Here is a 16,497-nt window from a genome sequence, read left to right as displayed (position 1 = left end):
CTGACCTCATGTTACTATGAAAACATCCAGAACGACACAGATGTGACAGATGTGTAGCTACTCTGGTTTGGAAATGACCATCGGATGCCAGGAAATCATGGATGTAGCCATTAATGCAGTAAGCTCTACAAAATACTTCATGCTGGAGAAAGAAAACATGTCAGAGATACTGTATCACTTCTCCCCACGACTTCTTTAAACGGGCGTTTTACACTTTGTTCTGCTTAGATGAACAGAGTTTAAGATAAAGAATAATTCTGTCTTAAACCAGACGTTTCAGTTTATTCAGAGCATCTCTGATAAACAGCAGGTTTGAGCAGCAGGTGTGTATGTGCTGTATGCCTGGGATGACCATATATGGGTATCTGCTCTCTTTGAGGTCACACAGAACCAAAACCTTGGTCTCAGATTTCCTGCTCAACATTTGAAACAGCAACATTGTAACAGTGCAAATGACCAAAGTGAGACTCGCTCAACTGTGTCCGACTTGTGAAATGGCAGAAAGATGCACTTTTTATTATCAAGCATCTCTCTGAAAGTGAAATCTCTCAGTAATGTTTTTACCAGCTGATAACGATTGTTGGTTTTTAACCCTTTAAAGCCGGTCAGAGCGGCATGCTGTGTTTTGCGTAACTATTTTTAAATCCCGGTAGCTCTGCAACCACGTGAGCTAGCGCAATAATTTTTTTTGCATATGAAACCGGAGGAGTTGTACTTACATCTTATGCCATCAGCTTGTCCTCGGTCACAGTTTTCTTCCACATATAGCTTTGCAAAAACTGCATAAAAGCACTTGCAGCAACAAAAACATAATATTCCAGAAACACGCTTTGCTGATCTGATCAGCTGTTCATAACACTTCCTACATTGGATTAGACGTCAGCGCGAACTATCGCATGTCCGCCATGACCTGCCCGAAACCGGAAGTGACGTCATTTTCGCGGAAATGTAGTTTTTTACCATCAGGGCCTCATGAGCCTATACTGGTGTTTTTAAAAGTTATGTTTGACTTTATGACTTTCTGTGTGGTTTCTGGGATGCTTAGGACTCATATTGCACTGCTGGAAATAGTTTATTTTGATGCATATGCTGCTTTTTTGCAAATTTGCATTATAATATTTATTTTCGTTTTTCCTGCAGTGTATAAAAATTGGTGTATTTCAAAAATAAAACTATGAAGACACTCAAAATAAATTTCCTGTGGTGGGAAACTATTTTGTGCAACTTTTTTGTATTTACAGATTTGAGGGATAAGCCTCTTAAATTTCTCTAACTAGAAATATATGTTAAAAAAACAAAAACGATTTTCAATTATTTTGTAGTTTATTGCACTTTTTTGCAATTTATGTAATTACTATGCACTTAATGCAGACATATTATTAAAATCTAGGCTGTAATGGTTGTATTGATGTATAGCAACTTGAAATGCTCCCAAAAATGGCTCCACAGCATGTAAACATATAATATAAGCTCTGGCGGACTTTCTTCTATGTTCTATGGTAGGTCTTAAAGGGTTAATGAGTTTATTTTAACTGCAAGTTCAAGAACATGACGATGCTGAGGCAGAACAAGAACTTCTGTGGGGAGATAAATAATGCTGATCGATCACATCTGCCTGCTCTTGGAGAAGAAGCTGCAGATATTCCTGACCGGGGTCCAGATTTCTTTTTCATTTCTAACCATAATGTTTGCTGCTAAAACAGTTCACGCTGACAATGGATGATGTTCTCACACTGGGATGTCTTTTCATATTTATTCACTGCCAATTTCATTCTGTCAACAGCTGACACTGAACGCAAACAGCTGTTCAGTGATCATGTTTCTTTGATCGTGGAAATTCAGGCCGATAACAACGATGGAGGTCAAATGCAGTTGGAAAGTTGGACAAACTGAACACGTCCAGCCTACAGGTCGTTTCACGAATGGTGCCGAGTGAAGACGAAGCAGTCTGGTGTGAACTCTGGAGCCTCCTTTGAAAGCTGAGACGAGTCAAACAAGAATTTTTTACACACTTCAAAACGTGCTGAAAAGGTATTTGGTGGTGGAGCTAACGCACACGCAGATCGAATCCATCTTTATCAACTAACAAAACACAAATAAGCACACTGATATAATCTACACTGCGTCCACGTCACGGAGAGACTTTAAAACCAACACTTCAGTCCACATGTCAGAATGTCTCCTGCTCATGAGACATTGTTTGAAACGAGCCTTTCTGAACGTCCAAAGTCAACAGAGCTCCGTCCAGAGCGTCATTCCATCCGCCCGTGGAGGCGGCTACGGTGTTTTTACGCAGGATATTGAACAGTGATTTCTTTGGCATTGCCAAAGCGGGGGTGGAGGGAGGAATGTGATGAAAGAGTTTGGGGTTACCTGGGGTCACAGCGCTGTGTTAGTGTGTGTTGGAGCTCACTACAGACTGATGACCCAGGTTTGTGCGCCGACAGTCACTTTGTTACTTTGTGTATAAACAGATGGAGATGTGTCACCTTATCGAGGTCACTGGACAGCTTCTTGTTTTCTTCAGTGAGCAGGACTCGCTCTCGCTCATACTCCTGCTTGTACTCGGTCTCAAACTCTTCCCGCTCACTTTGGCTGGACGGGAAAAAGCACACACACAGACTTACTGTAAAACTGACTTTGTATAAACTTACATTTATTCCCAACCCACAAGTTATAAATGCAAAACTCTCTGATTTCTCGCATTTGTCATTTTAACATTAAGACCAACACGTCTGTTGGAGCTTCCTCCCACATCTGTGCAAACCTTAGATCATTATTCAGCCCAAACACATTAATGCAGTCAGAATCTGATACAGTTTGAAACGGACTTAGAAAGCAGTGGGGGTAATATGGCACTAACAGCAGGCAGGATGGGACAGGGTACCAAAACAAAGCGCCGCAGCTTTCGCCACAAAAACACGTTTTTATTCAAATTGTATTAAACGAGCGGCTCAGTGTTGGATCAGCCTGAGCGCCGCAGAAGAAACAACTTCTTTTCATTCATTGGTATAAAACCTCCACGTTGACACATTTTGACAAATCTTTTTATTTTGTTACCATTTCAGCCTCTGCTGCTCTCATTTTATCACCAACCATCACTGTGCAGTGACTACAGTGGAGTTTGAACAGGCCTGTGGAGACGGCACTGTTGGTTTAGTCTGCTTTAAATTTGTGCTCCAGGATGAACCGAGGGGCAGGTGTGACACCTTTAAACACTCAGATCTGAAACATTTCTCTGCAGACGTCTCACAACAGAATCATTCAATCGTCTGCATGTTGCAGCTTTACAAGCCCCATATCAGCAAACGCAAGAATAAGTGATGCTGACCTGCAGCAGAGCAAACATCAGGATGTGTCAGCCGCTGTAAGAAATAAAGGTTTCCAGCTCTTTTTGACATATTAGAGATTAATAGCTCGCTGCAGCCGCCGAGCACAGACAGCTTTAAACTGCGTCTCCTGCAGATTCATTTTAAACGCTAATAGAGTAACAGGAGTCATTCAGGGTAATCAGGACATCTACAGGTATAAAGGTGATTTCAAGACCTTTGAATCTTTTTTTAAACCTTTCAAATCCAGTTTGGGACCTGCATCCTTCCAGCTCTGACTAACGGGCCGGCTCAGTGAGACCTTTCCTCCAGCAGCCCATCTGACCCAAGCATCGAGGTCATCTTCATTTTTTAAGATGTTTATTTTACCAGCCTACTATTACCATTACTGTAAATTTAAAATGTCAAAAAATAAAAGGGAGCTGGACTAGTGCAGCCTTGGGAATGAAATGCACTCATGTTTGTGGGGCAAACACTGTGACAGTGTGCCTGGGAAACTCTCGCTGTTATATTTATGATCCATTTAAACACAATTTATGGAAACGTTAGGGGACGGCTATAGTTCTACTATATTTATAGCACAAAGGGGATTCATGGATGAAACTAGCGTTAACTTAATTACCTCGTGGACTCGTCACTGAAAGAGACGACAGAAGAATTAAACTCAGCGTATTAAAGACAAACTAAAGTGAACTGATGCTAACAACAGTCCCCAGGAAGGGGAAACTTGTGCGATACCTTTCACGACGAGTCTTTTCCAGTTTGTCTTTGAGCATCAGGATCTCTTTCTGCAGGTTGAGCTGTTGGCTCTCGGCGTCTCTCAGCTCTTTACGCAGCGCCTTCAGCTCGGCGCTGTACTGCGCCCCCCTGCGGGCCAACTCTTCCTCGAAGAACATCGTTTTCTTCTCCATTTCTCCACGTAGACGCCCGACCTCCTGGGTTTGATCCGCCGGGGCTGGGGCAGCAGAGGAGCCAGCCTGCTTCACCTGGGTGGAGAAAAGAGCACCAGTGAGACTCTGTGTACTCATGCAGGGGGAAATAATCACCCCGATGGAGATATTTTAAGTCATTAGTACTTTGTGAATGGTTTATATGCACTGAGAAAAGGTTTAATTTCTTTACACTCAAACGTGTTCAAACATGGTTTAAAACAAGTCTTCTGACTGCTGTGAACACTCACCTTCAGCCCCTCCAGCTCCTCCTGCAGCTGTCGGCTGTACTGCTCGTTGCGCTCTCTCAGCTTCTTCTCTTTCTGAGCCTCGGCCGCCTGCTCCTCCACCTGAGCCTCCATCTGATGATGAAAGCAGACGAGCTTTTCAAACACGGCACAGCTGCAACACGTCTTCTGTGAACCTTTGGACGTTTCTAGATTTCTGCACAAATATTTTACGTTACAGAGACAAACACATTAAACCTGTGAGCAACTTCTGCATTAGGGCATCTCTAATAAAAGGAATAACTGATGCCAGTGAGTGGCCTGTTTATGTTTAAAGACTGAGGAAAGTGTGAAATGACATTTCTGTTAAAAACAAACGGTTTGGGGTAAAATCCGCTCTGGTGTTGGCCGATGTTCAGGTTAACAACAACAACCAGAGGAGCCCTAAACCCCAGAAAGCTGCAGCTCTTTGGAGAGGACACGTGCAGTTTGATAAAGATGACGTGGATGAAACAGCCTGTCAGCACTGACGAGCCCACTGGAAAAGAAAACGTCGGGACATCGGACTAAAGACGAGTGTGTGAACGGCCTCAGAATAAAGTTCATGTTATGTGACGACTGTCCTGAAACGTTGTGAAAGAAGCTGAAATGAACAGAAACTGAAGCTGCGAACACAAAGACTCAAACTTAGACAGTTGGGTGGGTCGCATACGCCCCCCATCACAGATATGCAACACTGATGGATTTTTCTTAATGACTTATTGGTTTCATTTTATTTGCATGACTGGTTCTCTCCATCTAGCTTCAGGCCGTGAGTGGAAATAAGATTATATATGATGTTGTATTTATAGAGCGATAACATTCACAAACATTTCTTGCCACCAATCACACACAGCACATGTTAAATGCTGCTCTATGAACACACGAGGAACAACGCCTCAATGTTTCACGTCATTTTGTGCCACTGTGATCTGTGGACATGAAACTGTGGACGTCTGCAGCGATCGCACACGTTTGGATGAACCTCGAGTGGGTGAAGACAGAGATCAGGGCGTGCCAGCAACCACAGGGGAGTCTACTCTACCTCCTTCTTGGCCCTCTCGGCCTTTCGCACCTCGAGGCGGAGAGCCTCCACCTTTTGATTCTGGCTTTCCATCTCCTCCTCTTTGTCACGCAGCTGACGAACCAGGCGCTGCTTCGCCGACCTGTGAACAAGGAAAAGATCCAGCGTTGGCGTTTTATTCACGGACGGGACTTTGTTAAAAAAGCATTACTAAAGAAACTCCAGCAGTCGACGTGCTTCTACCTGAGGTCTGTGAGCTTCTCGTTCAGCTCTGAAAACTCCTGCATGGCCAGTTTTCTCTGGCTGTGGGCTTCCTTCAGCTCTTTAGACTGAGACTTCAACTTCTCGCTGGCGTCCACGAGATCCTGAACACGACACAGACGACAGCAGAGTTGAGCATTTCAGATCCAATAACTTGTTATTTCAGCTCGTTTGTAGCTCTTTAAACATCCAGAAAGTGACACGAAACACTAGCTGTACCTTCTGTAGGTCATCCCGTTCCTGTGTGACGCTCTTCATCTGTTTCTCAAGAGTCTTGATGTGTTTGGACGAGTCCTCCAAGTCTCTCCGAGCCAGCGTCACATCCTCCAGCTGCTTCTCCAGTTGGCCTGAGTCTGAAACGAACACACGCTTGGTTTGAAACGCAACGGAAACTGTCAGACATTTGTCAAACAACCACACTGTCAGAGACAATCAGGAGCTGATTCAGAAGGAAAAGCGTTGCACTGTGTCCTGACCGGCAATCTGCTTCTTCAGAATGTCGATCTCGCTTTTCAGGCTCCTGATCTCCACCTCCTTGTTAGCACTGAGGGGGCCCTCGCCCGTGTGCTGCAGCGCCTGCACCGTCTGAGTCGACTCTGTGGCACATCAAATCACAAACATCATTTATAGGCCTTTTAAAAGTTCAGCATGTGTAGCGTGGATGCTCATGCCTCATGATGGCTGTGTGCATATGATGCAACACATCTGTGCTGATGCACCGCTGCTCCGACCTCACCTTGCAGTTTGCGGCTCAGCTCTAGCTTCTCCTGCTCCAGGCGGCGAATCCTTCTCTCGTAGGCCTCGGTGGCCAGGCTGTCCTCCAGGCTACGCTGCACTTCGACATCCAGCTTGTCCTGCCCGGCCTTCCCCGGCTCACCTCCCAGCTGTCGCAGGCAACCCCGATCAGACAGAGTGCTACAGAGGAGGGGGTTAAGAAAAGGAGGACAAACTATTTACATTGGTGCTGGTGGTTTCTGATGACATCAAACTGGTCATTGGGAAAATACAAAGAAACATCGGGGAGAGAAGTGATGGCGACAGAGATAAGCTGAAAGTTGAGTCATGGGAGAAAACAGAGGGACACGAGGAGTGCGAGGTGGACGGAGACAGAGACAGAAGGACAGAAAGGAAGGAAAAGGCTATTATCACTGAGGCTTGAACAGATAAGGAAGCAGCTGGTGGGTCTGGCGCTTTCTCACGAGCACCACTTCAGCCTGAGGATGTACAGCAAGTCATGAACATCACCTTATTAGGGAGGAAAGCTAATCTCCTACGCCTCCTCACACCAAGTGCTGAGACAGCTTGTATAGGAAATCCATTTAAAAATAAATAAAGTCGTTACATATGAAGACAACCTGTGACAACTTCTGGACACTGGAGGAAAATAGCATCTCCTCGCTATCACAGGCATTATAATGAGTCTGAAGTCTGACTTAGGAAGAGGCTTAAGAGACTTGTTCCTTCTCTTTTTGCTATTTAACCCTTTAAGACCTACCATAGAAGTCCGCCAGAGCTTACTTTATATTTTTACATGCTGTGGAGCCATTTTTGGGAGCATTTCAAGTTGATATACATCAATACAACTGTTATAGCCCATATTTTAATAATATGTAAGCATTAAGTCCATAGTAACTACATTAATTGCAAAAAAGTGCAATAAACTACAAAAAAATTGAAAATCGTTTTTGTTTTCTACTTGGAGAAATTTAAGAGGTTTATCCCTCAAAACTTTAAATACAAAAAAGTTGCAAAAAATAGTTTACAACAACAGGAAATTTATTTTGAGTGTCTTCATAGTTTTATTTTTGAGATACACCAATTTTTATATACTGCAGGAAAAACGAAAAACAATCCTATGATGCAAATTTGTAAAGAAAACAGCATCAAAATAAACTATTTCCAGCAGTGCAATTCGAGTCCTAAGCATCCCAGAAACCACACAGAAAGTCATAAAGTCAAACATAACTTATAAAAACACCAGTATAGGCTCATAAGGCCTACAAGTAAAAAACTACATTTTCTGCGAAAATGACGTCATTTCCGGTTTCGGACAGGAAATGGCGGACATGTGATCGTTCGCGCTGATGTCTGTTTCAATGTGGGAAGTGTTATGAACAGCTGATCGGATCAGCAAAGCGTGTTTCTGGAATATTATGTTTTTGTTGCTGCAAGTGCTTTTTATGCAGTTTTTGCAGCTATATGTGGAAGGAAACTGTGACTGAGGACAAGCTGATGGCATAAGATGTAAGTACAACTCCTCCGGTTTCATATGCAAAAAAAATTATTGCGCTAGCTCACGCGGTTCCGGTTCCACAGGGATTTAAAAATAGTTACGCAAAACAGAGCGTGCCCACTCCGACCGGCTTCAAAGGGTTAACAATGATCAGCAAAGACACAGACAGGAAATCCAGCGGTAGTAAGATTCGGTTGTTAGGCAGAAACAGCTGTTTGTTAACACTTACCATTTACTTGTGTAGGTGAAACCTACAAAGGGCAGGTGGTGGCCTGAGAAAGCCGTGTGAGAGGGAGGGGGCATAGTCTCCTGAAAAGGATTTGAAATCATGTGAATCTGCACATCAAATACGTCCAGTCAGACAACATCGTGAGAGGATGACGCTCGCTCCTCTAAACGTACCGAGTTCTTGAGACAGTCGTCGTCCACATCGAAGTTGGAGGTGTCTGTCGGACTGCTGACCTCGGGGATGTAGGGGGCTTCACACATGCGGATGTTATCCCAATCGATGCCTTAAAAGGTGAAAAACAAGGAGATGCATTTATTAAGCAGCATACAGCGAACGGTAAACGTGATGCCGATGAGGTTTCAGGTCATCTTTGTGTGCGACAGAAAGGCGGAGCCTGTACCTGCGAAGAAGGGGTGCTGCTTGAAGTCCTCGATGCCATTCTGACCCAATCGGTGCTCTCGGCTGCAAATGAGTCGGCGAATCAGATCTTTCGCTTCCTCGGAAACATCTGTGATCTGCTGTGGGAACTGGAATCTCTCCTGTTCAGGACATGATCACATTTAACAGTGTTTACTGGTCAAACTGGGCAAATTTCAGGCAAGTTTTACCGTTACACCTTTTAATCTCGTCAGCCCACCTTGTGGTTCATGATCTTCCCGTAGGTTTCCACCAAGGATTCTGCATAGAAAGGAGTCTCGCCGTACAGCATCTCATACATGCAGACCCCCAGGGACCACCAGTCACACTCTGGGCCATATTTGCCTTTCCCATCCTCCATAGCCTGGAGGATTTCTGGAGAGATGTAGTCCGGGGTCCCCACAGCCACAGACGACTGAACCTAGCAGAGAATTTAACACAAAGTATATCAAAGAAACTAAGAAACTAAGTTTGTGCGTGCAAAGTCAGCAACAGCAGTGATGACGACGAATTAAAGGTGAAATTCTGAACACATGAGATAAATTCAACCACTGCAGGAAGGCAGCATTTGTTTACATCTACAGAACTCAAATGATTTCACTGTCAGTGAGTCTGGATTATAATAAAACTGTAACTGGGAAAACATTACATTGTAGATCATATTTGAATAGTTACTAGAGGTGGGAATCACCATACATCCCTCGATACAATATTATTGCAATTTTTAAAAATATTTTGCGATATTCAGATTCTGTACATAAAGGTAAACTTTATCAATATTCATTTTATCTAATATCAAAGTCTCACACTCAGTCTTTCTCTCATTTCAGTTTGATTGTTGACAAACTGAACGGTTTGTATTACAGTCTAGTCCAACTTAACTGAATCAACCATCTGGTACAATTATAGCTATTCTGAACTATGCAGTTTATGAAAACTATGCAGCCCCTTCAGCAACTGAAGAATTTGAAAGTAAATTAAAACAAAATATAATTTTACATTAAATAAAAAAGTTTTAAACTTAATTAAAATAAAACATGTCTTAAATTAAAATAAGTAAACTGTCATGTTTATTGCTGCCAAAAACAAGGTAAACACATTTGGACAGTGAAGGAATGTCAGGATTCTTGCTCAGAAAAAGGATCAACATGCTCTGAAGTCAGAGCACAAAAACCTTTTTGTAACAAAATATCGATTTCTGCTGTCCCTGTATCCATACATTATTAGCAAACAAAGTATCACCATGCTACAAAGTATCGATTTTTTCCCCCCACCCCTAATAGTTACAGAGTAACACTAAACATTTGGGCTATTTTCTCTGTATCTTCTTATTCAAAGAGCTCCTTTAATGCACACAAAACACCTGAGAAATACATTCCTACATTGAATCTATTTGTAGACTGTTTTTCCTTTTCAAACAGTCATTCAGCCATCTTTATCATCCCTCTGAGACTTTCTTTGATCATCTATTTCATCCCGTTCTTGTCTTTGGGATGGGGCTAGGAGAATGGTCTGAATCACAAACTGCAGGCTCAGCCAAGCAGCTGAACCGCACTCTCCTCCTGGGAGACCCCCGGGAGTTGACGAGGAGGTCAGAAAAGCTCTGGTATGTTTGCTTTGGCCCAAACGAGGCATCAGCAGCAGTGTGGTAAAAACCTACCGTCCCATCCTCCATGAGTTTGAGGCAGGAGCCAAAGTCAGCCAGGCGGATATGGCCGTTCATATCCAGCAGAATGTTGTCGGGCTTGATGTCCCTGAAAAGAGGAGGAAAGGAAAGGCAAGTGAGGAGGGAGGGAGGGAAAAAAGACAAACTGAGCGAGCGATTCCTCAGAAGACTGAAGATGATGAAGAAAATGGGACACTCTTCCAAATAAAACAATACCTACACATGGCCCATCCAAAACACACAAGATCTCATACTCCCCATCAATTATCATCAAATTAGGTTACATAACTTGGGGAAATTTCACTGTCTCAGCTTGCTTTTAAAGAATGTGGATAATTCAGATACATTTGTGATTCAATTAAGTGTAATTTGCCTCCATTTATCAGCAGCGTGACAACTTTAAATTGACCAAAAGATAAAATAAACATTGAAAATAGTTGGACATGTGGGAATTAGCTGTACCCGAAGTACACGCACACACACACGTACACACACACGTACAAACACACACACACACAGAGTTAGGAAATATGCAGCACACAAACACACTCCCTCATCCTTTTTGCTCTGATGTGCATGAGCCGAGCAGGGGGGGGCTGGAGGGGGAAACACAGATGTGCTGTAGGTTTTCTTCTCACCTGCATCTGTTCTGCGTTACTACTGCTGATGACGTGTTGACACTAGGGCTGCCACAAACGATTATTGTGATAGTCGACTAGTCACCGATTATTTTTGCGATTAGTCGACTAATCAGATCATCATCCATTGGACATAAAACGTACAGCTTATTGCACCAGCAGCATCTGCTCTTATACAACTATCATTAGCTTACAGCTTTAAGTGTTTAAGGTATGTGCTAACTAAAAATAAAGACAAGATGATAGTTTATAAAATTTTAATGAAATTTGCAGATTGTTTCGGTGAAGTTTAATAAACTCCTTGCTATCTAAAATATAACAGGACACCGGAGTAAATTCTCCAGCATCTATAATCAGCTGTCTGCTTGATGTTTATTCAGCTGTGTAAAAACTATAACTTTAATCTCAGCCAAACCGATTTACTCAGGAACAAATAAAATACTGAAAAAAGCCAAACAATAACATTTTTAAGTTATCTAACTGACTTATATATCATGTTTAACCTGAGTAGCGAAAGACAGCGGTGGGTTTGAAAACGATTTGCCGGGAGTCCGGTGTTCTCACGGCTCTAGTTAGCCTAGCCCCCGGCTAGCTATCGAGCTAGTGGCTAACAGACGTCTCCGAAAACGTCAGAGCGCTTTTGAAAATATGTGGTGTCTTGATAAACTGAGCAGATATTTGAGGTTTACACAGCTACATTCTCGCCTGAAAATATGTTAAACGTTTATTTTGTGACCCAGAAAGAATAATGAGAGTAATATTAAAACTAACTAGCTGCCGCCATTGTTGGAAACTGAGCTGGGCCGCGCTATGAATTCTGGGACACAGCTTCTTCTTCTTCGGGGTTTAACGGCAGCTGGCATCCTTGTACATGCAGTGCTGCCATCTTCTGTTTCAGTCCGTTATTACACTCTTAAATCCTACTACTTATTCCTGCGTCTTTTGTGATTTTACAAAGCTTCAAACGACGCGTCGACTATTAAATCAGTCGTCGACGATTTTGATAGTCGACGTAATCGTGGCAGCCCTAGTTGACATCACAGATACACTGGCTGGACTCGGGACACCTTTTCTGTCTGCCAGCTACAACGACTCGTCGTTGCTCGACTACTTTCACCGTTTCATCTTCAAGTCTTTTAAAACTAAAAGACCAGTAGGGGTCATTTGAATAATTATCCATTTTATTGTTTGCACTCAATAATGTGAATAAGCTGAGAAAGCTTTAAGAATATATTTTAATTATTTTAAGCATTTGTTTCAGAGACAACACGCAGCACCTCCACACTGCTCGTTTAGCTGAAGACAGACAAGAACCACACAGACGAACACATGAGCTGAATCGTGACACAGACTGTTTTGTAATGCATGTAATTAAAATGGTTTGTTAAATCTTGAAGTAAAATAAACTGTATTAATTCTATCTTAAAGCAGTTCACACGCCTGCATCAATAAATGAAAAAAATTAACTTACAGAACCAACTATGAAGAAATGCACAGTCCTGCTGTGTGATACTGATTTGTGCAGCTGAACTTTACTGCAAATCACTTAAACAAGACACAAATAATAAAATGATGACTCTACTCATGTTTTACGTGGTTTACATGGATACATGAGCTGATATTCGCGTCTGTTTTACTAAGTAAAGAGAATTTATCAATGATCCTGAGTGTTTCAGCTCGTCTTTGTGCAGCTTTCAAAGCCTGACGTACAGCACATGTTTTTATCCATTATCTATCTGTTGCATGTTTAAAAGTTTATTGTTGGTTGCCAAGCTGTACTTAAACACAGTGTTAAACAGGTGCTCACTGACAGGTGGCTCAGGCTGCAGCCTGGTCTAGCGTAGACCTGCGTCCACAGAGAGTACCCACATGGGTAACTGAGTGTGGATGTTGCATTCAGGAGCATAATAGTCAGAATACAAACTAAACAACCTCACTCGGACTGGAGCCACCATTATGGGTAAAAATAGAGTCTGTCCTTGTCTGACCATTCGGTGATTTCCGCTGGAGTCTCTTATCAACACACTGACACGCCCGAGCACACACAGCGTACAGGCCACATAAAAACCTCTTTAACGAGTGTCCAAAGGAACACGGGGGACCTTAAAGGCAGCAACGCACAAATGCAACGGTGAGTGAAAGAAACTCTGCAGTCACTGACACACTTGATGTAACAGGTTACAGAACTGAGCTATTTCTGCGCAGTGATGCGAGCGCGGCTCTGCTTAAAATAATAAATCCAAAACAAGCACACACCCCCACACGCTCTCAAACACAAACATGTGTAAATTAAAACTCCTCAAACGCACAGCCCGGGCTGCCTGCTTCGGCTCCTCATCAGTCAGTGTTGTTTCCTAATATCTGTGGCTCCAAATATCACTTTAAAATCAAATGGAGAAAAGCAAACACGCATAAAGAAGCTTAACCAAAAGCTGCATCCAATAAAACACTTGGATGACAAAGTCCAGTGTCAGCTGATAAAACAGCAGGTAACACGACTTTGTGAAACCATCATTTGTTTTCAGATAAAAACTTCAGGGCAGAATGAAAACCTGTGAGAGAGTGTTCCTCTTCAAAGACACGGCGATATGTTTCTTTGATGCTTCTGTCTTCAGCTAGAGGTTTCTTTAAAGCCACATGTGACGCCTCTGTCATTTCACAGAAGTGTTAATGGTCCCGTCTTATGGAGCAGGGGGGCGTGGGAGGTCTAGCTAGCTCTCGTCTTCAGAGACGACACTAAATCACCAACCTATAAAACTGTGCATTAAAGGAATATCTGCACACGTGTGACTGGTATAGACACATAAAGTTGGGCTACAAAACACAAAAACTGACTAAATCGCAGCTCGCCGCGAGGCTTAGCGAGGCTCTTTGCAGAGCCTGCACGCTCACAGATGAGCTCCAGATTGGACGTCGTTTTCCAAAGTGGATCCTGCACATTTCTGGAACAAAACCACACAGGCTACCCAAGTGCACACATTCATGCAACCGCTCTGGAATAACATGAGCTTTGCAGAAACACCACAAGCAACTGACAAGAACCCAAAGTCAGACGATGGAAGAGCATAAACATCATCAAGATCAGGCAGCATTGTTACGCCTGCAAAGATTTATCTCAGACAACAATGAGCATCACAGCTATGAACCTCACCTGAACTCGAACAAACAAACTGAGCGAACAACAAACCTGAGCGTGATCGCTGAAAAAATACAGCACTTTGACTTTTATATATTTATATAATTAATTAGAGGGAGAATAATATAAGGGTTGGCTTACATTATTATTGGATATCAATCAGTGGCAGACATACAGTGGTTTGCAAAAGTATTCGGCCCCTTGAACTTTCCCACATTTTGTCACATTACAGCCACAAACATGAAACAATGTTATTGGAATTCCACATGAAAGACCAACACAAAGTGGTGAACACGTGAGAAGTGGAACGAAAATCAGACATGATTCCAAACATTTGTTACAAATAAATAACATAAATAACTGTCTTTCACCTGGAATTCCAACAACATTGATTCATGTTTGTGGCTGTAATGTGACAAAATGTGGGAAAGTTCAAGGGGCCGAATACTTTTGCAAACCACTGTATGTCTGCATGAGTATATATGTTCCCCACAGCAGCATCATCATCATAGAAGACGGTGGTATTTAAGAGAGAGACCCCAACATGTTAGGATATTATAGAAATGAACATCCTAATACTTTTATTCTCAACTCTCTCAGCATTTGGGTTTTGTAAGACGAACATGAAAATATAATCATCGATTATCTGAAATAAGTAAGCAGCAGTTTGAGCTTCATTAATATATAATTGTCCACTTAACTGAGTAACCAGTGATCACTCGAGTGCGACTCTTTCACACTGTGTAGACAAATCATGAACCTACAAGTATCGGACCAGACTGCTCGCACGTGGCTCTGTAGGGAGGGGGAGGGGGTGCGTGTGTGTGTGTGTGTGTGTTTCATACATGCGCAGGTGTTTCAGTTGCTGGAAGGCCCTAATCTGCTTCAGTGATTTCTGTTCTGCAGAAGCAGACAGCATGTTTGACCCGTCGTGCCGCGTACACATGTGTTTGTGTGGCAGACAAAGTGTCATGGTGGGTGAGGAATGGTGGATTCTGCTGCTAATCAATAGAAGCTACATTAACTCACTTCTCTCTCTCTCCTGTAAGGAACCACTGCCCCCCCCTTGGAGATTTAGTCTCTCTTTGAGTTTTTTGATTAAGGCACCAGCGGTCAGAACGGCCGCATTAATGTTCCCAGTCAATGCGCACACACACACAAACACACACAGCCTAATAATGTGCGTACTTGAATGTCCACTCATGGACAAACCACAGGAACCATTAACACTAGGCTAATGCCAGGCTAGGCAAGTTAGCGCAGCTAATTGGGCTACTGTGTCACTGGGCTCCTGAGGTCTTAAGGAGAAGCGCCGAGACGGGAATAGAGCAAGGTAATCTCTTTTAAAACCACAGAATCCATCTGTGAGGGCCATCTGGACGCCACCTCGTAATACACACCCCCATACGTACACACAATGTGACCTGCACCAGCTCTGTAGACTGCAAGGACAAGACGTGTCCACATGGCTCCAGCCAAGCATTGTTAGCCACCGGTTCAAAGAACTGCTGTCTTTGTGACTTCTGGCATCACATGACACGGCCAACAAAGGAGAAGAATCAAAGGTTCCCACACACTGCAGGGCTGCTGCTTTACCTACTTACCTATTGTCATATGATCCTCACACACACACACACGAGCGCACCCTTCCTGCTGTAAATGTACTGAAAATCGTCACTTCCATCAAATTGCTCACATAACTTCCTCCAGGGATCAATGAAGTGTTCTGAAACTCAGCAGCTCCATGCAAGACGTCCACCGTGTGCAACAATGTGAAGGAAGCTGCTTGTTACTTATTAGAAAGTGTTTATAAGAGAGCTGTTCTCATGGAGCCCTCAGCTGAGAGAAATGCAGGGCCCTCAATAGTAAAACACATTAAAGGCTGCAATCAATCTGGCAACGCACACACACACACACACACACACACACACGCACACCTCTACAACATTCAGTGCAGCAGACCCACCCACGGCAGAATTTACCGTCACACCTTTAACTAACGTTTCTATGTGAGACTATGACGACATCAAATGTGTGCGTTCCTCTGTTCAGCCATACACAATTGTACACACACGCACACACACACACGCACACACACACACACACACAGTGTGCGAGGCAGACAGATGTGGTGCTCGGCAGCACAAAGCCACGCTGAGCTACTGAAACATTTGTCCGGGCCCTCTGGGAGGCACAGATCACTGACCACTGAATAAATTGTCGTCTTTTGCCTCTGACGTCCACACGCTGTCCCTCGTGGGACTCGGCTGAAGGGGACAGAAGGTTGACCTCCAGGCTCTTTGCGCTCCGTCCCTTTCATGTCGGCTCTTTTTAACTACATTAGTGTCAACGAGGCTGCAAATATTCTT

At 43.3% G+C, this 16,497-nt stretch overlaps 1 protein-coding gene across 6 annotated transcripts in view; it reads right to left on the bottom strand.

Moving 5' to 3' along the window:
• The window catches only part of cdc42bpab (CDC42 binding protein kinase alpha (DMPK-like) b), a 76,000-nt gene that overhangs the window by 17,350 nt on the left and 42,153 nt on the right, over positions 1-16,497 (bottom strand). For 5 of the 6 annotated variants that reach the window (XM_087852669.1, XM_087852664.1, XM_087852668.1 and 2 more), the window contains exons 6-18: positions 10,349-10,442; positions 8,909-9,109; positions 8,672-8,810; positions 8,445-8,554; positions 8,272-8,351; positions 6,546-6,724; positions 6,286-6,405; positions 6,029-6,162; positions 5,792-5,913; positions 5,570-5,690; positions 4,510-4,620; positions 4,068-4,315; positions 2,490-2,595 (exon numbers count right to left, since the gene is read on the bottom strand). In XM_087852669.1, the coding sequence (XP_087708795.1) occupies positions 2,490-2,595; positions 4,068-4,315; positions 4,510-4,620; positions 5,570-5,690; positions 5,792-5,913; positions 6,029-6,162; positions 6,286-6,405; positions 6,546-6,724; positions 8,272-8,351; positions 8,445-8,554; positions 8,672-8,810; positions 8,909-9,109; positions 10,349-10,442 (1,765 nt within the window). The remainder of the gene's footprint in view (positions 1-2,489; positions 2,596-4,067; positions 4,316-4,509; positions 4,621-5,569; positions 5,691-5,791; positions 5,914-6,028; positions 6,163-6,285; positions 6,406-6,545; positions 6,725-8,271; positions 8,352-8,444; positions 8,555-8,671; positions 8,811-8,908; positions 9,110-10,348; positions 10,443-16,497) is intronic. The other variant, XM_087852666.1, reaches the window with a different exon arrangement.

Source organism: Neolamprologus brichardi, chromosome 15 (genome assembly GCF_056152115.1).
Source record: "Neolamprologus brichardi isolate AB-2024 chromosome 15, ASM5615211v1, whole genome shotgun sequence".
Lineage (NCBI taxonomy): Eukaryota > Metazoa > Chordata > Actinopteri > Cichliformes > Cichlidae > Neolamprologus > Neolamprologus brichardi.
Note: the sequence above shows the minus strand (reverse complement) of the source record. Positions and strands in the feature narration are given on the sequence as shown.